This window comes from Gavialis gangeticus, unplaced genomic scaffold (assembly GCF_001723915.1).
Source record: "Gavialis gangeticus isolate Ggan-Ray unplaced genomic scaffold, GavGan_comp1, whole genome shotgun sequence".
NCBI lineage: Eukaryota > Metazoa > Chordata > Crocodylia > Gavialidae > Gavialis > Gavialis gangeticus.
The window spans coordinates 99,120,329-99,144,350 of NW_017729022.1; the positions used below are offsets into that span (position 1 = coordinate 99,120,329).

General features: G+C 43.7%; 1 protein-coding gene across 4 annotated transcripts in view; it reads right to left on the reverse strand.

Annotated features, from left to right (window-relative positions):
• Positions 1 to 14,928: 14,928 nt before the first annotated feature.
• The window catches only part of ITPR2 (inositol 1,4,5-trisphosphate receptor type 2), a 533,709-nt gene continuing 524,615 nt past the window's right edge, over positions 14,929 to 24,022 (reverse strand). For all 4 annotated transcript variants that reach the window (XM_019515702.1, XM_019515703.1, XM_019515701.1 and 1 more), the window contains 2 exons: positions 17,227 to 17,388; positions 14,929 to 15,617 (listed from right to left, as the gene is read on the reverse strand). In XM_019515702.1, the coding sequence (XP_019371247.1) occupies positions 15,531 to 15,617; positions 17,227 to 17,388 (249 nt within the window). In that variant the 3' untranslated portion in view covers positions 14,929 to 15,530. The remainder of the gene's footprint in view (positions 15,618 to 17,226; positions 17,389 to 24,022) is intronic.

Sequence of the window (24,022 nt, forward strand, 5' to 3'; positions counted from 1 at the left end):
GGGGGAGGTGGCCTTCAGGCAACACATTTTGGGCCAGATTGTTAAAGATATTGAGGTGCCGAACTCCCACTGCAGTCAAACAATTAGGTGCCTAAATACTTCTAAAAAATCTAGGCCTTAGAGGCAGATTTTCAAGATTTTTAGGTGCTTTTAAGATAGAAATTAGTGGGAGGTAGGTGCCTAGCCTGCTTAGATGATTATGAAAATTCCATTAGATGCTTATCAGCATCTTCAGTAACCTAAATACCTTAAAAATCTAGTCTGTAGTCAGTCTGCTTCAGTTTTTCAACTATCCAAACTGTTTCCCTTTGTCTGTCCTAGAATTTAAAAAAATTGTATTTTTCTGTGCAAAGCACCTAATTCAGTGTGCTGTTGGCCTTGATCTTAGCCCCATTTTGCTAAGGCTTGTGCAAACATACAAGAAAAGACACTCCTTGCCACCAAGTAATCTTCATCTCATTGACATGCAGGAAGTTAGATACATTGGTTGCCAACACTCTCAGTTCTGGGTGTTTTTTCCTTAAGTGCCAGCAGCTGTAGTCAGGTTGTTGCCTGAGAACTTCTGCTTGCTTGCTCACTGGCACAATTGCTTTCCTGCAAAGGAATGGTCTATCCATCTTGGTTACACAGGAAAGGTCAAAAATGTGAATTCTAAATGCTCCAACTTCGGGCAAAAAAACAAGCACAAATTTATTTGGCTTAAATGTCATGAGATTTGAAAAACTATGCCTTAAGATTTGGAAAATGTTTAGTGGTGTTTTGAAAGAAAGGAATTGGCCATCCTAACATAGCAGGAAGTGAAACTGACAAGTTTATTATAGTATAATATGGCACGAGTTAATGAGTTTTGTGGTCCCTGATGCTTCTCTCAGTGGTATATGTTGTTTTTTATTTTCCTTCTGAATTTGTCCTCAAAGTTCCAGGATGATATTTTCCTTCAAACTGCTACCAGGTTTGTCTAAGACCACAACTATGTTTTTTTGCCAAATACAGTCATCCTGCTGGTAGAACGTGTTCCTACTAACAAAAATATAAAGCCACTTGTCCAAAACACACATACGTTTTCTACCAGGATAAGGGCCTCATCTGTTTCCTACTTTGTCAAATTTAATTTTAAGACTATTTTCCTTGGGTTCATCTTAATTTACAATTCAGTTTCCATGCTTCTTAGCCTTCCATTTGTACCCCATTCTAATGCAGGACTAGGTGATACTGTGATAAAAATAAACAAATGCAGGCAGTCCTCGACTTACAATGTTTTGAGTTACAACATTTTGCCCTTAACAATGTTTATAAATTGACACCCTGTTTCAACTTTATGACGTCAGTTTTGACTTACAATGCTTGATCCAATGCGATGCCACGCCAGCGAACAAGTTCACTGTGTCGCTCATCTCCCTGAAGAACATCTGTCCAAACTTCCTTGGACACTTTCTTTAAGAAAGCAGACAAGACTCCAGAAAAACCTGCAGCCAAGACACCTGAGAAGACTCCAGCCAAGAGCCCTTCAAAAAGTCCAGCAAAGTCACCTCAAAGAAGTCCTTCCAAATCAATATGATTGCTATTTACAAAATAAATACATTAATATGGCTATATTACTCATCTATAATTGATCTTACTCATCTATAATTGATTCAGTACAAAATTCTGGGGTATTTTTGGTGAAAATAGGGTATCAGGCCTTGGTTCAGGAACCAATCCCCCATTTATAACGTTGCTTCTTATGAGAAAATTGGTTCTGAGTTACAACGTTTCGACTTAAGACGCGGTTTTCCTGAACCAATTGGGTCATAAGTCCGAGGACTGCCTGTATATCATATTTCTGATAAAATACAACAGACTCATACCTCATCTTGTGGCTTATTTCAGGTTTTCAGTATGAAGAAATCTTCTGTAGGGGCTGATGCTGGGAATTTCTATGAGGGTTGAGAGCTCTCTGGCGCATCCAAGGTCAAGTGTGGCAGCTTGCTGCCTTCATTGAAGATGTTGAACATAGTTCTGCTTTCACTCACACAGATTGTAATTCTACTGAATCCTGATGTGGAGTCATGGGGACACTGGTCGTTGACATCAGTCAGGCAGATATGAGGGAGTGAAAGCAGAATCATTCCTGTCATCTGCAATGTGATGCTGCGGCTAGTAAAGCGACCAAAACGCTGGCTTGCATCCATAGATGCTTCTCAAGTAAATCCTGGGATGTCATTCTCCCCTTGTACTCGGCTTTGGTGAGGCCACAGCTGGAGTACTACATCCAGTTTTGGGCTCCACAATTCAAAAAGGATGTGGAGAAGATTGAGAGAGTCCAGAGAAGAGCCACACGCATGATCAGAGGGCAGGAAAACAGACCTTATGATGACAGGCTGAGAGCCATGGGGCTCTTTAGCCTGGAAAAGCACAGGCTCAGGGGTGATCTGATGGCCACCTATAAGTTTATCAGGGGTGACCACCAGTATCTGGAGGAACGTTTGTTCACCAGAGCGCCCCAAGGGATGACGAGGTCGAACGGTCATAAACTACTGCAAGACTGTTTCAGGCTGGACATAAGGAAGAATTTCTTTACTGTCTGAGCCCCCAAGGTCTGGAATAGCCTGCCATCGGAGGTGGTTCAAGCACCTACATTGAACACCTTCAAGAGCAAATTGAATGCTTATCTTGCTGGGATCCTATGACCCCAGCTGACTTCCTGCCCTTCGGGCGGGGGGCTGGACTCGATGATCTTCAGAGGTCCCTTCCAGCCCTAATGCCTATGAAAGCTATGAAATAATAGCTGTGCATAATTCTCTAATGCTGCCATTCTGAAATTTGATCTAAGAGTCAGAGGAAGAAAGGGTTTACTAAATTCTTTTAAATATGAAAAACACAGACTTTGTAGCATGGATACCATGGTTTATTTCAAAAGGCTAAGACAAGTAAAATTCTCTGGGACTGAGGTTATACTTATAAAAGAAATTACTTTAATGATGCATCATTCTCAGCGGGTACAGTGGTTTTGTATATTCTGTTGTGTGTTTAAGCCCCAATACAGGGGGATCATCTTCAGCCATGAGAAACCAGAGAAATCCCCATGGGCTAGTCCATCCTTGACTTTCTTGTCAAGGTTCCCAATAGGGTGCTAATTAGTTCTAGTTGTATTGGTGTGTTTATTGATGGGGTAGATTCTCATATCTTTATTTCCTAACCAAAGGCTAGATTCCTCCATTGACTTCAGTGGCATTTATTGTGGAGTAAAGTGAGCTCATCAGAAACTCAGTATATGCCTGCCACCAAACACCCATCACATGCAAGCAATTATGATGTTTGCTACTTATCCAAGGAAATCCCCTTTGCTGAGCTCTACCTAGATATTTTGGTATATAATAAAAGATAGTGAAAAGGTAGCTTTAAAAATGACTATTTCAGACAACCTGTTGTTCAGAGTTTTGTTTTCTTTTGTGTGTTTGAAACAAAAATAGATCCGGTTATTATTCATCAGTCTTACTACAAGAGAACATGAGAACTGGAGAATGTTGGATTAACAGGCTTGGAATGTCTCAGATCCTTTGAGCTAAACTTGCAGAGGACAAGTAAAGCCACCTCTTGATACCAGCATCATTGGCTTAAAAATCAAAAAGAGGAATAGTAATTCTGCGATTTCCATAACAAAGTATTTTTGGTGTTAATTCAGTCCCAACTGATGCATCTCATGTAAAACTAAGGAAGTGATACTCCCACTGTACTCAGTGCTGGTGAGACTGCAGTTGGAGTTCTGGGCACTGCACTACAATAAGGACATGGAAAAACTTGAGAGGGTCCAGAGAAAAGCCACCCATATGATCAGGGACTTGCAAAGCAAGCCATATGAAGAAAGACTGAAGGACCTAGGCCTCTTTAGCCTAAAGAAGAGGTTTAGAGGGGACTGCTATATCAGAGGAGTGCATCAGGAGCTCGGGGAACAACTGTTCACTAGGGCAGCCCTGGGGAACACCAGGACCAATGGATATAAACTCCTGGAAGGCTGCTTCAGGCTTAATATCAGGAAAAACTCCTTCACAGTCAGGGTGACCAGACTGTGGAATAAACTCCCTCCAGAGGTGGTGCAGTCATGTACCCTGGAGGTTTTCAAGAGGAGACTGGACAGTTACCTCCCTGGGGTCACTTGACCCCAGTTGTCTTCCTGCCTAGACCAGGGGTGGGCTGGACCTGATGATCTGCAAGGTCCCTTCCAGCCCCTAACAATCTATGAATCTATGAATAATCTGAATTTACATGGGGCCATTGTTAATTCTCCATCTATTGACAGATTCAAAATCAAGATTGAGTGTCATTCTAAAATATGTTATAGTTCAAACTGTAGTTGTTGGGTTTAGTACAGTGGCCTGTGCAATAAAGGGCACAGTAGATGATCATAATGATCTTTTTGGTCCTAAACATCAACAATTTTTTTCCAGATTAAAAGTAAGTTTGATTTGCTTTGCTTTTTTTCTTGGCCATTCCTATGCACTCCTCCACCTCCTGCTTTCTGCTAAATCCAGAAGCAGAAGTATTGTATTACTATGAGTGAAGCTAGCCTTGTGGTATTTCTAAGCCATCCCAAGACAGGAAACACAGACAATTTTGCAAGACACCTTATACTCAGTAATTTTCCAACTCAGTTTGTATTTCTTTTCTTTATTTAGAATCATTCTCACCATGTAAAACGACACCCATTCCAAATGAGGCACCCCAGACAACTGTATCAAAATACAGTAGGTAGAGCTTATAGAAAAGTAGTTTAACTTCCTACATAGCTCAGACCCTAGAATCTCACCCAGTAAGCTCTCCGTTGAGCCAATACCATCCGGTTGAGCTGACATCCAAACTTGCCAGCCAGACTGTTAATCAGCTTCTGATAATGGTACTCCCACAACACCATGAGCATTTAATAAACCCCACCAACCAAACCACCAGAAGATTCCCCAGATTCATCCTTAACTCTGCAGGCCAAGGGAAAAAAAACAGATGGACCTTGCTGTAAAGATAAAGAAACCGACTGTATATTTCTTCTTCCTCTGAAACATATTTTCTCTCTGTATATTAATATTTTGTATTTCACAGCACCTACCAGTGAAGATTCTCAAAGTCCTTTTGAGAAACATTCATGGAATCACAGAGGTGGAAAGGAGCAGCACCCAGCTGGTAAGTGCAGGGAAAGGGGTAAGAGGGAGAGGGGCAAGAGGAAAGGGGTATGGGGGGACAGATTGAGGCACCCACGATGAGGGAGGGAGTGGGAAAGGGGTAGGGGTGAAGGGGTCCCCAGGGATGGGGTGGGGTGCCCAGAGGTGCAGGGGAGGGGTGTGGCTGCCCACAGGAATGCACACCCTTGGGGGAGGCATGTGGCCACATGCTCCCCACGGGGCAGAGGTGGGATGCCTGCTGTGGCTCTGCACCCTGCTACCTTGCCCCAGGAGCTCAGCCACACGATGCCATGCTGCCCGCCAGGTGGGGAGGCACGTGGGGCTCACTGGCCATGCAGCACATCCCCTGCCTACCCAGCAGCAAGAAGAAAACTGGGGTAGCGTGGCTGAGCTCCCGGGGCAAGGCAGAAGGGTACAGGGCCCCAGCCCACCTCTGCCCACCCCACCCTCATGCCTCTGGAAGACCCAACCCAGCCCCAGGGCCCAATTCACCCCTGCCCCTATCTCACTCCCTCCCTCACCGCAGGGGCCTCGATCTCCCCCCACACCCCCCATCACTTTCCCTCCACTTAGTAGATGATAAAATCCAAGGATCTAAGGGCTGGATCAGGAGATTGAGAGTCAGAGTTATTTTGACTGAAATTCCAAGTCTCATGATGATTTCGCGACAGCTGGCATTACTGTGACTGGCAGAGGTCTTTGGCCAGGGCTCTGCTTCTTTCCCTTCTACCCTTCATCTCCTTCATTTGGTTTCTCCTCCTCTTCCCTTCTCTTTCTCTTCTAACTTCTGGCTATTCCTTCTTTTTCCTCCTTCTCTTACCTTCCTTCCTTCCAGCTGCTCTTTTCCTCTCCCTCCTTTTTCAGGGGTCCCTTTCCTGCATTTTGTTCCTATTTCTATTCTTTCTCCCTGACTTACAGCTCTGTGGTTGGGGGGAGAGAGAGGTAGGCAAGAGTCTCATCCTCCTCCTTCCCCTCTGACTTTCCTTGGCTCTCATTACCCTTCTCTTCTGAATCTTTCACCTCCTCCTCAGGCTCTGCAGTCTCTTCCACAGATGCCTCATTTCCCTTCCTCCTGTTCTGCTTTCCTTCTTTGCTGCCTTGCTCTGTTTGCAAAGGACAGGCAGCAGAAGCAGAACACAGCCCTTCTTCCCCAAGGAGGTTGCAATACCTTTTCTTCTTACAGTCCTTTGCTACGTGGCCCTTCTTCCTGCATATTGAGCATATGGTGTAAGGGCAGACCAAAGCTAAATCTCCTTCTTCACATTTCCTGAAAAGTTTTGGCTGGCCATGGTAAATCATAAACTCTGTTTTCCCCCAGGGCTATTGCTGGTGGAAAATGGTTTATTCCCCCAGGGTTTTCTAGGTCCCTCCCCTAGCAGTAAACAAGCCTGCCAAGCCCCAGTCCAGATCCCATTGGGGTCCTGTATCTTTTTGACCTCACCCACCTTCTTACAGTACCTGATGAGCCAGCTCATGTTGTCTTCCTTCATTGCCAGGTTAAACATCTTCACAATCACTACACACTCCCAGTTCCCCTCCAGGCCTCCCAAGTCAAATAACTGAAGCCCTGGGCCCTCTCTCTTCCTCTTGGGCATCTTCCAGAAAGCCTTAAAGCTCAGGACGTCTTGGAATATGAAGTCCCAGTACAGGCCAGCCCAGCCCAGCCCTCCAGGCAAAGTTGCCAGCCTGACCAGATCTCTAGGGTTTACTTTCAAGATCTTCTACAGCACTAGCCAGCTAAAATCCAGTTGGATCATGTCCACCTTTAAAGGTCTGGTCCGGTATTCAGACAGGGTCCAAACACTTACCAGGAACCTTCTTCTGCCAGTCCTCTCTCATAGTCCTTTTCTTTTTCCTTATGCCAACACTCTGCCCAGGTGATCTGTTTTTAAACCATCCACTCCACCCTTTCCAGTTGCTTTTTCAGCCTTCCTGGCCTTGACCCAGGAAGGTAAAACTGCACTTAATCTTAGCCAAATGGACTATGCATGATACTAATACCAAATATAAATGCTATCAGTCTGAAGCCAAAAGGCTTATGACTTAACACACAGATCACTGGGCTGGGCCCCACCAGTCAACAGCATTTCAAAACATGGTGACCCCACAGCTCAGCGCTAATCAGTATATGTGTGTACTCCAGATACCACTCCCCCAACACACACACAAAGGATCCACATGATAATTAGCTACCACTTGTGATTGGAACTAGGTGTTCTTGTCACAAGTCTGGGGATACTCCAAAAATGTATGTGCAGACGAGGCACAGACCAGCTTGGTACTGCTCATGGAGGTTAGGGCCACACTAATCATACATATCAGGATGAGAGAAGGGGTGACAGAGGGATTCTGGGTGAATTGTTTGGGGGCCTGTTTTATAATGTTTGCCAGGAATTTAAGACTGGTGAAGAAACAGGAATCCTTGGAAATAGGAAAGAAAGGCACAGGTCCGCTGTAAGAGTAAAAATGTATGCAATGCAGTGGCTCACCATGACTTGAAAAAGAGTCAGCAGTGCTTAATTGGCACTATTAGTCTTCTTTGGAAGGCCTACACTGACCTGTCCTTACGGTAGGTTTCCAAAGTTCCTCATCAGCATTTTTGGCAGCAGGGAAGGGTGCTTCTCTTTGTACTTGGAGCTTCTTCAGGTTTTGCATTTGTAAGAGATCTCGCTTAGGTTTAAAAATCAAGCCAAGTCTGAAGCTTGTCATTATTGTTATAGCTTCCTGCATGAAGAACCAGGTTAAGAAAGTTCCATTTGCACCGAACTATATTTTTCATATGTTCATTGACAGAAAATTATTTATGGCACTTTAAACAGAAACATGGGGGCTGAGGTGGCATGGGCACTAAGGTGCATAGTTGCCAACGTAGAGGTCACAAGTTTGCGGATGTAGCAGAAGTGCTCACAGCGCAACTCTGTCAGATTCCAACAAATCTGTGAATTCTGCTAACTACCTTGTCAGACAAGGACAAGTCAAAGGAAGGAATAGAAACATTTCAGGATGCATGCACAAGTAGCTGAATGCCCAACTTAACTCAGCAGCTCCTGCCTATTTATCTTTAATTTCTCAATATTAGTGTTCCATTCTGTGAATTCTGACTAGAATGATTTCTCAAGATGTACTGAGAGGGAGGTAATAGAGTAAGCATTCTTTTGAGTTGTTGGCTGTTTATACCTATTGAGAAACTGAAATTGCCAAATTGTAAAGGCTATTTATCCTGTGCCTTGTAACTTCCTGCCTGAAACCAGGAAAGTGTAGCATATAAATAACATAGGAAGTATGGATTGACTAGCCAATTGCCCATCAAGAGTGATGGGGGGGCGAGGTGTGGGGAGGGGGCTGGGATGGAGCGCCGCCACCTAACGCCCCATGCTGCCGCTGTTCTGCTTCCTGCAGGGACTGGGGTAGGGGAGCCAAGGCCAGCAGCACTAGGCTCAGCTCCTCCACCTTCTGTCTGGTCCTTCGCAGCTTCAGAATCATGGTGGCGCTCCCCCATGCTTGGAGTACTTTGATTGGCTGTTTCCGTCAGCCAATCAGAGTGCAAATAAAGCATTACAGAGACAGACAGACTTAGGCTTTTATAATATTAGAATAGTAGTAATACACTTCACTTTTAAAATTCCTTGAGCTTGATTTTCTTTTTAGTTGTTTCATGCTTATTTGAGGTGATTTTGTGAGAGAAGTGGATAAAGCATTCAGTTGTCATATGGTCAGTTGCTCTTATCAGAGTTTTGGGACAGAAAAAAGGTCAGTAGATTTCAGTTTTAGTTTTTTTTAACTGAACATAAACTTTGTTGTAGTCACTGCAGGACAGGCATTCTTATTACAAAGATAACACCCAAGCCTGCAGATACCTTTGGCACAGTATCTGAAGAAGCCAAGGACCCTAATTTGGCGTTAATCTGGGTGAAACCACTGAAGAAGCCCATGCCACTGAAATTAAGGAAGTTAGTTATATATACTGAATTAAACAGATACCTTTTGGGTTAACTGTTTCAAAAATAGATAAATCTTGGCCTAGAAATAATCAATAGTTCTATAGGCTAATGTAAAAACTTTAACAGAAAGACTATCATGCTTTATTAAATCCAATAGAACTTTGCCATATATTGTGATAATTAAGAAATCTCATTTTTTTGATGAAGAGCAAAATTCTAAAACAAGTTTGGAACAAGAATCACTTGCAGGCTGTATTTCCTCTGCCATACTTCTTTTGCAAATCATCTCTTCCTGGTAAATGAATATAATTTTATTTAAGGGCAGCTCTCTGGGTACGTACTTAGCCTATTTTCTTAGAGGAAATACACTGCTCTATTTCCCAATTTCTTACTTCAAGAACTTATGTAGAGGGAATGAATGTCAAACTGAAAAATCACCATCCTACAGAAAGTTAAATATATAAGGTAGATTACATTAGACTACTTCCACCAGTCAGTACCCTAAGGGACCTTTAAACCAACTTTTGTTTTCTTATGATTTGAAGGATGGTTTCCCACAATTAAAAAAGTCAAGAACAAGAACATGATGTGTGTGAGATAGCAAATCTCCCATATGAATAACCAGGAGTGTAGGTTGTAGCTGTGTTGATAAAGCAGCCAGAGGGTAGTACGTATGCAAGAAACCCATACTTACTTTCTTGCATACATAGTCTCTGGTGGCTTTACCACCACATCCAGGAAGAGCACAGAGCATCTGCAGATGCTTCCTCAGCCTGACAAAGGGTGTTTGCACCTGAAAGTTTGCTAAGAAGAATTTTTCCAACTATTTGGGTTGGCCTAATAAAAGATATCACATCTACCCAAAGAACCTTGTCTGCATATGAATAACCAGAAATTTATTCTTGGAAATATTTAAGACTGATGGAAATACAATATTATTTTGCATGCTTCAACTGGCTTTCAGTGCTAATGGAAGGCACCTCCAGAAAGATGACCTTGGAGAATGATGTTTGCTAAGGGTCTGATCTGGGAAGCATTGGGCATCCTCTGTTCCAACTGACTTTGAGGCCAAGCTTCCCTTTAGGCTGAGGTAATATTCTTCATGATCTGGAAGAACTGCAGCTAATGATGAAGGTAGTTCTGTTTTATGGCCCAGTCCTTCTGTGACCTCCCTGCTGACGTTCCCAGGGAAAGTGCCAACTAAATCTCAAGTGACCTTTTTCCTTCATGATAAAGGCTTGTTACATGGTAATTTTGAGCTGGTCCTGGAGCTCTTAACTCCTGGATTGTCCACACATTAAAGTGGTTTTAAGCACTCATTTATCAAGTGGCTCAAAGTTATGCCACTCCAGGGCAGGATTATTTCTGATCCATGCTAGCCAGCTCATGTTACACTAGGGTGTAGTCACGCTAGGCTACACCTTAGTGTAAACCCACCCCACTCCTTTGCCTGTGCTTGCTCAGATCAGGCCCACTGCATCCTGTCCATCCCCAGCACCCTAGATCCCTCCTTATTGCTTCCCCCTCCCCTCCCTTCCCCCCCTTACTTGTGGTTGCCCATGCTGTCTGTCCTGGGGAGCAGGCAGGGTGGTTAACCTGACTACCCAGCCAACGCCATTGCTGCTGATCTCTGGGATAGAAAAACAACAACTAGAAGCAGTAGTGGCTGGGCAGGAAGATTAACTCTTCCCTGCCTGCTCCCCTGGGACAGACAGCACAGGCTGCCACAAGTAAGGGGAGAGGGGAAGGAAACTTCCTCGAGGGGTGAGGGGAGGGAATCCCATAGGTGGGGGAACCAGGGGAGCACCGGGGAGGTAGGGGGAAGCCTGGAATGGGGGATTTGATTCTTACCTTTCAGTCCTCCAGGCCCCTGATGGCCTGAAGTGTGACTGCTCCAAATGCAAACTAGTGCTAACACGAATCAATATTTGTGTGGCTCACATGTAAGGTGTAACAAGGCCCATACAGAAGTGTAGGCTCTGATCCAGCAGACCCTTTAATAGCATGCTTAATCATTGCCCTACTTAGCCACATTTTCAAAGGCATTTAGGTGCTACATGTACATATAGATGGTGAGTGAGTTTTTCCAAACCAACCCAGCAGATTAGGCCCTTAACTCAACCTGAATGCCTTTCTCCTTCTTTAAGTGTCTAAATACCAATCTTGCCCTTTGATTTTACTAGGGCTACTCTTATTCTTCAAGTTAAAGCAAGCACTTAATTGCCTTGCTGGCTTGGAGTCTTCTCCATCAGGAGAAGATCTGTGATGTAGAAAAACTAATACATATACATGGTAGGGTTGTTGTAATGGCCTAGTCACTCATGCATCACAAACACCCCATCTATTCTAAGACTATTTTAATTCAGCCACACATTTGCACATAGTTCTGCAACAGACCAAAAGGAAACGACTAAATATAAAATGGCATTTTTTATTAAAAGTTACATTCAGCAGCAATGGACATATTTGCTTTCATAGATTTTAACTGCAAAGTAGTTTATAGTTATAATCCCTCTAAGGCATTAAAGGCTCTTAGGTGTTTATATTCTTTTCAATCATTTCATATAAATACACAAGTGTTACTGATGATACTTGCATAGCGCTAGGATATCTTAACTGCATTAAACAAAGATATACATACAAATATGTATATAAAACAGTGATTTGTCCCTTGTTACTTTTCATAAATTCACTGATGAGAATTTTTTTTAGAACTTTTAAATATTTGGAACCTTGTCCTGCAACTGTTGCTCATGTAAAAAGTCCTGTGGTGAAGGTAATGGTAATAGCTGTGTGAATAAAGATTACTCACATGAGTAAGGGCTGCAGGACTGGACCTTAATTTCTGGCAAAAATCAGCTAACATGCCAAAAGACAGAAGTGAAAACTATTTACAATCTGTGCAAGTTGCATTTTCCACTGTTATTGATTCAGGAGGTCTGTCTCTGAAGCTATAAATATCAGAAAGGCACCGTGACAAACATTAATTGGTATCTATTACATCTTGTTTTTGAAGCCTTAGATTTCTTCTAAACAGCAGTGCTGTAATAGCTGAGTTCTTGAGCTGAAGGTGAACGTTACAAGCAGTCTGAGGACAGAAAGAGTGCCTACAGCTTGGAACTGCAATCAGGAATTTAGTGCACAAATCAACAGCACAAATAAGTCTATTCTCAAGTTTTCCAGCTCATACAGCAGGAACCTCCCTTTACGTGCAGCGGTTCAGTTGGTTTTCTAACTATAAACAACAAAAGTGCCAGGTACTTCCAGTATTACCCAATGCTTCCTCCCTCCACAAATTACAATCGTTAACATATTTTAGTTGCAACAATTGCTATATACTACCAATAGTAATGTGAGTGTGAGTAAAGGGAATCATTATTATTCAACATTAGATTTGACGAACTGTATAAAGTAAATTAATAAGAGCTATAAGGCCTGAGGCAATAGTTACTTATACCAATTTTGACAGCCATGTGCAACTGCACAGATTTCACACCAGAGCTAATGAGTAAATCTGGCTCTGCCTGCACCAGGGCTTTGGTCACTGATATAGTGATGCAAAAACCTACAGTGAATGCAAATCACTGGCATGACATCCCAGTCAAACAAGTTATACACTAGTTTCAAACAAGTAATGTGTGACACTGGTGGACTGCAACTCTAGCAGACCTTAGCACCAGTACAGCTTCTTTGGAGGCTAAAACTCCAGTCTCAACAAGGTTTCTGACACACTGCTTGTGCAAGGATAGGAACCTATTCATATGTCCTAGAATTCTGGAACTCTGGAGTCCCAAAATTCCAAGAGGCTCATCAAGATTCTATTGAAGTCTCTCTTCAAGGTGCTATTCAGGACAGATGAGAATGTGCAGCCTCACACCTCTGTAGAGTCTAAAGATTCAAGGAGGACTCAAACTCTCTAGATCCCAAATCATTCACTGCCATGCTTTGCTTGAGGGCTTTCTCTTGCCTAGGAACATTGCACCTCAAGACCCATACTGCCCTTGCACCCTATTTCTTCTACAAGAGGCTGTAGCAGGTGGAAAGGCACCTAATGCCAAACAGTTAATTTCAGTTGTGAATGAGAGCATACTCTGTAGATAGATTCTGTAGACTCAACTTGGCCTCAATCTGGCTCACATGGATTCTTCCCTCCCTGTGAACCAACTGGAACTCTGGCTATGCAATGGTTCTGAACTGGTGGAGGAAGGGATGCAGCAAACTATTTAGGCCATGATCATTATCTTCTGTTGCCCTAGTGACATCCCTTTTAAGCAACACTTTCTTACCCACGTGGTGCATGTGAAAGGGAGCATGTAGGCTGAGCCTGAATTGGGATGACATTTTGTAAAGGGGAAAAGGCACAATGTGATCCTCTATATGTTTGGCAACTCTCAGGATCAAAACCATATAAGAATCTATAGCCTGTCAAAGTAAACTCACACCAGATATCAAGCTTTCCTTTCTAACATACACAAGGCTCTGGCTCCAACTCAGACTGAATTTCTTGAAGTGCCCCATCTATTAAAGCCAAGGAGAAACCTAATGAAAACAGAATCAGCTCTCAAATCTCCCTTTCTTCCACCAACCTCATTACGCTATAAGATATGGCTTCCACGGATAGCCATAAAGAGATCTGGTTTTCATTCAGAAAAAAATATCCCTTCTCTTTGTCTCAGATCTGCTAGCTATTTCCTGATCTGTTTTTTATAATACAAAAATCATATTGCCAATTTATTTTGAAGCAAATGTCATAAACACTGGAGTTAGTCAAAAAGGTCTTCATGAAAATGAAACCTGTGACAAATAATGTCAAAATGGGAATTTTCCGGGGTAAAGCTGACATTTTGTTTGTGTTATTTCAGAATTGAGAATGTTTGTGTTCAGCTGTGCTCAGTAACAAAAAATAATCTTTTGACAAAATATTTCAATTAAAAACAACATTTTTGCCTTTCACATTTCCTGTACCACCATGGCTACAACATCACTCCGACACTATCATTTTTTGTTTGTTTTCACCAAAATTTTCTGTAGTGAAAAAAAAAATCTCAAACAGTTCTGATGAATATTTCTTCAAATCCTTGACTAATACCCAAACCTAAGAGGTTCTTCTTAAAAATTAAAGGAGAAAGCAGTTAGGTAGCCAACTCCTAATGAAAATCCATAGGAGTCAGGAATTTAACTTGCCTTTGTGCCTTGTAAACCTTTCCCCTAAACGTTTTTTGGCTTTTAACAAACTTTGTAACTTTTCTCTTAAAAATCATTGCAACAATATAGCTGACAAATGCACACTTATGAGTCTGATAGATACCCCAGATGTCTTTAACTAAGGGCCAGATCCTGTTTCCCACCAAGGTCAATGGCCGTAACATGCACATGTGAGCCTTTAATTCTTACCTCAAGAAAAATTCCTATTGAAAGTAGGACTGAGTGGAGATAGTGAGATGTGGTGCTGATTTACTTAAGTCAAATACTACCTACTGGCTGCTTACAGAAGGTAATAATACCAATGACAATTCCCGCTAGTCAATCCTGTCTACGATTTTCCAGAAAAGAAAATCTCCAATACACCTTTTAACATATATACATTTTTCTAAATCCTTCTTTGGAGCTTGAATTTAAAACATTATTACACACTGCAGTATGTGAATTCTCCACTTGCAGCCATATTAATAGAGAACATCTGAATCCAGGAGAAAGAAATCATTTCCAGTTATGTTGCCAATGTTCTGTGCATAAAGTTCCCACAGCTGTGGATCCATTGTACTCCATGTTATAAATAAGAAATTGCATGGTGACAGCTAAAATTCAAAAGCATTAAAGTTTCTCTTTGCAAATTCTTTTTTTTAAAAGTCTTTTCAGGGTTTTTCCCCCCACTCTAATAGAAGTTAACTTGCTGCAATGTTATTACTTTTCCCACTGACATATTTATGGTAATTTAAAAATAGTAAATGCCAATCAAATATAACTAATGTTGCTGTTTGGCAAGTAAGACAAGAAATAACTTCTATTGATTCTGAAGAAGACTGTCGCATGTGTGCTAATAAGCTATTTCCTCCTTGCCTCAGTATTCCATTACTTTGAGCAGAAATCTTAAAACATTACTAAGAACACAACCAAATACTGCCCTGACTTGCATTGCATACAGTCACCATTCGAGCCAATTGAAGTGCAAAGAGTGTAAACCCTGCAGAGTTTGGCCTGAAGAATGAATACAGACAAACTCTCTTGTATCTCTTGCATTCTAGGTTCTGGTCCCTTTCAACCATGAAAAACAGTTACAAATTGTTCCCAGAGCTAAACCACTTAACATCTTGGCACTCAGCTGTTTTCAACTTTGTAACAATAGGCACTGTTCACTCCTCTCAATCTCAGCTTTTTATTCTGTAATAAAGCAAGAATACTGATGAAAGGCTAGTCACAGTTTCTCCCCATGGTATCAGTGTGGTGGCATGTGATGATTCACATGGGGTGTGTTTGATCCAAGAAAGCCCAGCCTCTGCTTATTTTTCCTTTGTTCTGTCATCTAAGGTGGAAAGGGAGATAAGAGATGAGTTTTTTTTACTATTATTTAGCAGCAGCACATACAATCACAGTGCAACAGCATTAGAAGAGCATAGTTGCAAGGTACACATAAGCAAAATAACAGAGAGTGGATTTTTTCATCATTAAAAATTACAAGAAAGGGATTCCTTTGAAGAATGGGATTTGACTCATACTGAGTCTGAACATTTCATCTTCATTTTTGGTGGCAAATTTTAGGCTATGTTATTATTTCTTATTTGTCCTACAATAGCACTAAGGAGTCCCTGTCACCAATAAAGACCTCTCTGTGTCAAATGCTGTACAAACACAGAATGGAGACAGCATCTTCCCCGAGACCTGAAAAGGTAAGTAAAAAACAAAAGGGAATAGGTGAATTCTGGGGGAGGGCTGGGGAGAGAAGCAAGGAGCATGGGGGAGGGAAAGGGAAGGTGCAGGAAAAAAATGGGACAGTACTCATCCATATAAAAGTCAGTGGTCTCAGTACCACAGCACCCAGCCTTTGTCAAGTCTTTTTGTAGGTATCATGTCACAGGAGTTTTAAACAGGGATGTGAAGGAAGGTTAGAAGGGAGATGTTTATGGGGAGATACTCCCAAGCATGAGGGAGAAAAGATAAAGCTGTTTGGCCACAAAACTAAGGAGCAAGTAAGGAAGCTGGCATCATGGGCCTCCAGGAAGCAAACATTCACTTCCTATTACTGAATGAGATGAAAAGGAGGGTGAGGATAGCCTCTGAAAGGGCACGGCAGGGAAGAGAAGAAACTCAGGTTTCATGCAATATAGAAAAGGGGACCCAGGGTGGGGTGGGGTGGGGTGGGGGTAACACAGAGAGAGGAATATGGGCAAAGACATGGGCTAGGAAAACATTCTTTGACCAGGAGCATTCTGGATGGATTTCACCTTATCTACAGCTATTCCCTATAGCAGGATGAACCCACCATTTTTTCATTCACATTGGCCCCCTCTACACGTACAGGTAAAGGCATGATGGGATTTAATGTGTGATTCACATAATTGCACATTAGATCCCACTGCACCATATTGCCGGTGCAGAGGGTGCCATGGACCCTGGGGATAGGGGCTGCTGAAATCCCTAGGGCTTGGGAGTCTGTGAAATCCCCAGACACTGGGGTTGTGGCTGCTGTGATCCCTAGGGCTTGGGGATTTCACACTGGGCATGGTGCACCCCTGCAGCTGGGAGGCCTATCAGCTAACAGGAGAGACCCTGCTACACGTGCAAATTAAAGCTGGATAGCAACCAGCTATGAAGTTAGTACACATGTTCAAAGTCTAACTTTATAGCTGGTTGGAGCTTTTTATTGTGTAGAGGGGGCCTTTGCCTAGCAATTGAACTCTCCTCCCCCATCCCCGCTAGTAGGGTTACAAAACTGAATGTTTTTGCTTACCTGCTCTTTAGTGTGATGAATAGAATTAAATCTCTTTCCAGAATGGTACCTGTGCATTGGCTCTAAAAGCTTTGTTGAGTAAAACCTTATTCAGACAGGTCCTTTTTTAAGTGTTGTGGCCATTACCTGACAGAAACTCATATGCACACAATTATTTTTTCTTTACCTGCTCAGAATTACTTACCTGTTCCTTGAGCTCAGCCAGCTGGCCAGACAACTGTTTCACAAGGCTCATGGTGGACTCCAACTTTTCTTGCAGGTTTCTAATCTCGTTTTGCTCATTGTCACCCTCATTGCTAACGAGGGACATGGCTCTCATCCGAGGGAACCAGTCCAAATTCTTCTCCTGTGTGTGTATATAGATATGTATTTTTTAAAACATTAATCAAGGCCTTTATCTAATGGTATGAGCCTGAAATTCAAGAATGAAACCCATGAGTAAGATGCATACAGCAACTGAGATTAACACAGATACCACCTCTGCACAGTGCTGGAACTGTAGTTAAGAAGGGTGCCACATTTATTCAGTCCTGTTCAACAAGCACAAAATCCCAGAAAGGAATTGATTTTGTCAGCTGAGCACAGCCCAAAAGAAAAGCTAGGACACAGTCCTGAGAGAGAGAGACCAAAAGTAGTGGAGAAGCATGGGTTCATGGGAGGTCCAAGCTGGTTTTAGTACCTTGTTTTTGGGCTTTGGTATATACTGAGCAGGGCAAGCGGGGTAAGTAGTGAGTGGACTGTGCTTCTCAGTACTGGTGCCAGGCACAGCCGGGGCAACCATGGACATGGCCTAAGAAATGATAAAATCAGAAATTATGTTACAATATCCTATTTACTAAATTGTTTCTCTGTCTGCAAGGAAACACCAACAATGAGCTCCTGGTTCTGCTAAAGTCAATAGCTAAACCTCCACTGAACCAAACACTGAGTTGAATCCTATCCAGTTTGCCTATTCACAGACCCAGTGTGTATACATGGTCACAGCAGAGGTACTATGAATAAGTGAATACAAGACGGATACAGTTATGAGAGCAGGAATCCTATCTTGCATAGATGGTCTGGGAAATGGGATCATGGAGTGCTGTGACAGGATTGCAACTTTGATAAGAGAATCTGTTCTCTTATTTGGTGGTAGCTCTGCAGTGATATAGCTGTGATGGTCCAGGAAAAATATGAGGGGCAAGGATTTTTATGGGTGTTACCTTTTATTGGACCAACTACATAGTTGGGAGGGACATAAATCATTTTCAGGCACCCCTTTACCTTTCCTCTCTGGTACCCAGAAGCCTGTCTATGTCCCTCCCAACTATACAGTTGGTCCACTAAAAGGTGTCACCCACAAAAATCCTTTGGTCTCTTACTTGGTGGCATTTTGCATTGGGGGAACTCTGACTTCCATGCTAAGGGATGCAGTGAGATCATGTGTGATATGCTTGCCAGCAAGTACCCACAGTTTCGGTAGCGTGCATGTTGTGCCTTTTTAAAGAACATGTTTTACTTTGCAGAGTGTTTCTTCCAGACTCCCATGTGCCAGCAGGGTGGCTCAGAGCCTCTCCACATGGCTACTTCCCTCAACAGGGATGTTTACTTTAAGAGATAGCAGGAGCCCTGGAGACAAAAACTGTCCTGCTGGTATTGTTTAGTTTTGGTTTGTAAAGAGTGCTGAAGGGGATAAATGAAATGAAGGGGAGCATAGCCACAGACTTTGTCAGTCTACTTTTGTTTTGGTTGCACCAGGAAAACTAAAACTAAACTTCAAGTCCTGTAGGCTCCCTCCCCCTCTTTCACCTGAGGCTTCTAATGAGTTTCTCTCCAGCTGTGCCTGCTGTACTCCTGTCACACCAGAACTGCAACACACACACAGCATTAGACTGTGTACCTTTGTTACATTTACCAGTGTACAATTCAGCCAGCCAGGCATGCCTGTGTAATGAGGCCTTTTTGAGCTGCGCACACTATAAGCACAGTGATCTCATTATGCCAATTTACTGGGCTTATGAACAATGCAGTTTTCAGGGGGTCATAACTCATTCAAATCAAAACCTGCTTTAACTGGTTCTCTTGGTGAGCTGTAATTGAATACAAAGATCACATGGAGGGTGTTTTTCCCTGACTGGATAAATGTAATGGTTGGAATCTTATTTCTGGTGCATGTATTGATGATTAGCCTTTACTTTCCATGAATATTTTCCAGTATTCGTATAAAGTTTCTTTTGGCCACAATCTCACATCGCACTTCAGCCCATGCTTAATTGTAAGCACAGGTATAGGCAAGGATTTTAAGATAAGGTTCTGCATGATTGCTGGCTCAGCAACTATTTTCACCAAAAGACCTGCCGGTAAATTATTTTGCTACAGCAGTCACCAAAAATAAATTAAAGAGGGCTGCAATGAACATCAGTGAAGCAAATTCCCCTGGAATTGGAATATTTCTGGAAAACTGCAATATCTGCAAAAAGTATAGTGTCATTGGATTGAAGAATCTTAAATTACCAAACACAAGACAATATTAGTATAAGCCATTGCAGATGCAATGTTAAAGGCACTCAGCATTTCTGAAAAGAAGACATGCAGTAGTTTGGGGTTCTGTCTCCTATCAGGTCACCACTAGCTTGCCCACCCAAACCACTTCACAAATGCATTGGCATTACTGGCTATGTTCATGGTGGTTTTCCCTTCCCAGAGATGTTCTGGCGCAATACAGTATATTTTAATTTATATAGCAGCCACATGTTTATTTCAGCTCAATTCCAAACAATGGTGATAAAATGAGTATTTATATAACTCATGGGCTGTTGTGCATTACATGATCTCCTATGCCTAATCCACAGGTATGTTACACCTCTTACCTACAAAACCTGCTTTAACTCAATCACTAGAGACTGATACTTTAACTGTGACAATTCTCAGTTCATCCATCCCCAGAGTTAGCTGTCCTTTTTCAACAAAAAAAAAAAAAAAAAAAGAATAAAAGACTGGGGACTCACTGACTAAGCAGCAGCTCTGCAGAAAAGGACCTAGCTGTTACAATGGACAATAAGCTGAATTTAAGTCAACAGTGTACTCTTGTTGCGAAGAAGGCTACGAGCATACTGAGCTGCATTAGTAGAAGCATTGCCAGTAGATCAAGGGAAGTGATTATTTCACTCTATTCAGCACTGGTGAAGCCACATCTATAGTACTGTGTCTAGTTATGGACCCCCACCCCCCTCCTACAACATAAAGGATGTGGACAAATTGGAGAGTCCAACAGGGGGCAATGAAAATGGCTGGAGAAATGGTTGGAGGGCTGGGGAATATGACTTATGAGAAGAACTCATTTAGTCTGGAGAAAAGAAGACTGGTGGGGAGGAGGGATTTAATAACAGCCTTCAATTACCTGAAGGGTGGTTCCAAAGAGGATGGAGCTAGACTGTTCTCAGTGGTGGCAAATGATGGAACAAGGAGCAATGCTGTCAAGTTGCAGCAAGGGAAGTTTAGGTTAGATATTAGAAACAAAAACTCTCTCACAAGGAGGGTAGTAAAGTACTGGACCAGACTACCTTGAGAGGTTGTGAAATCTCCATCTTTAGAGTTTAAGACCTGGGTAGACAAAGCCGTCTGGGATGATATAGTTAGGGCTGATCCTGTTTTGAGCAGGGGGTTGTACTAGATGACTTCCTGAGGCCCCTTCCAACCCTAATTTTCTATGATTCCTGAAGGCAACATGTGGCTTTAGGTTAGGACCCCCTTCTGCTAAGGTCCTTCTTTATCCTACATCATGCCATCCTTTCTCAACTAAACTGGGCTCCCTTAATACCATGACACCATCTTCTCTAGAAATGGATAATTAGGTGTGTTAGTCTGAAGTCAGGCAGAAGGCATTTCTACCCTGTCTTCTGCCTGACTTCAGACTAACACATGCGGATAGCACCACACTTAGCCAAATGGCTACAATCAATCTACCCAAGAAACTTGCTTGGGTAGCTTCTTTCTGACCGGATGCAACCGAATGAATAATCATAACCAAGAGACTCCAGGTGACCAGTCCACTCCGTTCTATGTAATAAGTAGCCTATTCTAACAAGCTGTGCTTCACTCCCTCTTGGAAACTGAGGAACCACCTTATCAGTGTTCTATACAACAATCAGGAATAGATCAATGCCAGGCTTGCAGAATGAGCAAACAGAATACAGAAACACTCAGACATAACAGCCAGTACTGAGAGGAGATATCTGCATCCAACCATCCCAAACACCTTATTAGGGCTGTGCAAGTCTTTGGATCGTGCTTCAGATCTGGTGCCACTTCGGACAGCAGCATGTCCAGATAGAAGCGCGGGCTCAGGCAAGCTGTCCAAAGCAGTTCGGAGCATCCAAAGCACTTTGGATGCGCTTCAGATGCTTCAGACAGCTTGACTTACAGTTAGAAGAGGGAGGGGGAGCAGAGGGGGGAGGGAGAGTGTGTGTGTGGAGGGGAGACTAACACCTGTAGGTGGCCAGTGAGAAGGATTTCTCCCTGGCTGCCTTTCCAATGACAGTGTCTGTGAGGTGGGACTAGAAACAGCATAAAAGCCTCTGTTTGGAGGCATGCTGTGTCTTTTCCCACCTTGTTCCTTGTCAGCAACTGTGTGACGGAGGAATGCTCAGACTGAGGCATTGTGGCTTGCTGGCTCAGTACTAGTTGAACTTGCCTGCTCCTTTTCCTTGTTACAAAGGAGTGGGTAGGATCTACCTTAGCTTAGCTTAGATATTCTATTCTATTCTATTATTATTAGTATTACTATTACGATATTTGCTTCTTTTTTTTTTTAAACTTTGAAAAAAGAAAGGTGTGTTTTCCCTGCCAGTGTGATCTATCACTGTGCAGGTAGGCACAGATTGCTTGCATGCACACACACAGACACACAGATACACAGACAATATAGAGAAAAATCAGATATTCACAGCAGAAGACAGACAGACAGGCAGCACACAATTTTTACATAACCCTTAACACTAAAGCAAACAATCAATGCAACAGAGGGAATAAAAGGCACAATACAAAAGGATTCACACACACACACAGAGACCTTTTGCAGCACAGGAAAGATCAATATGAAGTGTGCTGGAAAGGCAGATGCCAGGTCTTCTGGCAAGGGAGAGAGGGAGTAGGGGGAGAGCTAGAGCTGCAAGCCACCCCATCCCAAACACAGATGCATTCTTTTCACAAGCAACCATGGCATCAGTGCTGCCAGCAGAAACCAGGAGGTGGGAGCAATATCTGCACCTAATGTCCCTGCACCTGTACCACCTCCGCTCAGTTCAGAAGTGGGCACCAGCAGTGGAATCGCTGTCTCCACCACCCCAATTTCAGCTCTCAGCGTGAGCCTCCCACTGCCAGAGGAGGAGCTGGAGCTGGAACCAGGGACGCTGAGCACGCTGGCTCATGCAGTTCTGGGGACTGAGGGGGAATCAGAGTTTGTGCTCCACACCCCTCAAGTTTCCCTTAAACCCAGATCTCTTCCGGAAAGCAGCATCTCCTGCTGTTCAGCCTCAGCCTGCTGAGAAGGGGGAAAAGGCAGGGTACTCGCCCTCAACCCAGAAGCGGGGGAGTAGTGTAGTGTGGGATCGTTTTGAGGTAGCAGATGATACCACGTTTGGCATCTGCCACCAATGCTGAAGGCATGTGAGCTGTGACAAGGATGAGAGACACTTCTCCACCACGGCGATGCTGTTGCATCTGAGGAGGCCCTTCTTCCTGCTCAGCCTGGCACCAGTGTGAGTGTGCCAAAAGGGAAGTCCCCCGCTCGCTCCAAAGCTCCCTTCCCCGCAAACCAGAGGCAGGCCAACCTGGACCAGTGGGGGAAAGGTGAACAGAAAGTGGGGCGCATTCCCAAGGCGAGCGAGATCACCCAGAGCATTGGGAAGAGCTTGCTCTGGATAGCCAGCCCTTCTCCCTATTTGAGCTGCCAGGGTTCAGATGGTTCGTAGCACTTCTGGCCCATTTTACAAAGTGCCCGCACACACTACCTTTAGCAGGGCGGTGGTGCCCTCCCTGTATGAGGCATGCAGGGAGTAGTTGAGGGAGGAGCCGCACAAGGCAGGGCTGTGGGTAGCTTTGCATTTCACCTCTGACAACTGGAGCAGCCAGGGTGGCGATCACGCCTACCTCTCCTTCACAGGGCATTGGTGCAATCAGTCAGGCCATCGGTGGGCTCTACTGCAAGCCGAGGTGCTGGATGAGTCCAACACAGCAAGGGAAATCATGGTGGCCATGAACTGCACGATGCAGGGGCGTCTCATTGGGCAGGCTGAGCTCACCCGCAGGTTCATGGTCACTGACAATGGGGCCAATATGCTGAAGGTTGTCCATGATGCCAACTTTGTTGGCACCTGCTGTGTGGCGCACACGCCGAACCTAATAGTGAGGGATGCCTTGGAGTGGGACAGGGCTGCCGGTGACGGCGCCGCCACCAGTACTGCTACAAGCCAGCCGATTTCAATTTGCAGGAAGGTGGCAGGCTACTCCCACCACAGCATCAAGGGGGGCAAGATGCTGCAGGAGAAACAGGCAGAGCTGAGCATCCCGCAGCACAAAATCATGCAGGATGTGGCGACTCAGTGGAACTCCACATACCTGATGCTCCAAAGGTTGGTGGAGCAACAGAAGGCCATCCATCAGATGGTCTTGCTTAGGGAGATTGGGATCAGCGTCCCCCTGAACAGAGCTGAGTGGGGTACCATCTCCCAGATCTTGCTGGTCCTCAGGCTCTTCCTCGAGGCCACCAAGACCCTCAGTACTGGTGATGCCCTCCTTAGCCAAGTGATCCCTGTAGTGAGGGAACTTCAGAGCCAAATGGAGAGCTTTCAAGGGATCAACATTCCTGGCTGGGACAAGCCACCATCACCTGATGTCCAGGCACTGGTGAAGCGGCTAAAAGAGGGCATCAGGAGATGGCTGGATCCCCTGCGGTCCAGTACAGTCCACATGATGGCGGGCATGTGTGACCTGAGGGTGAA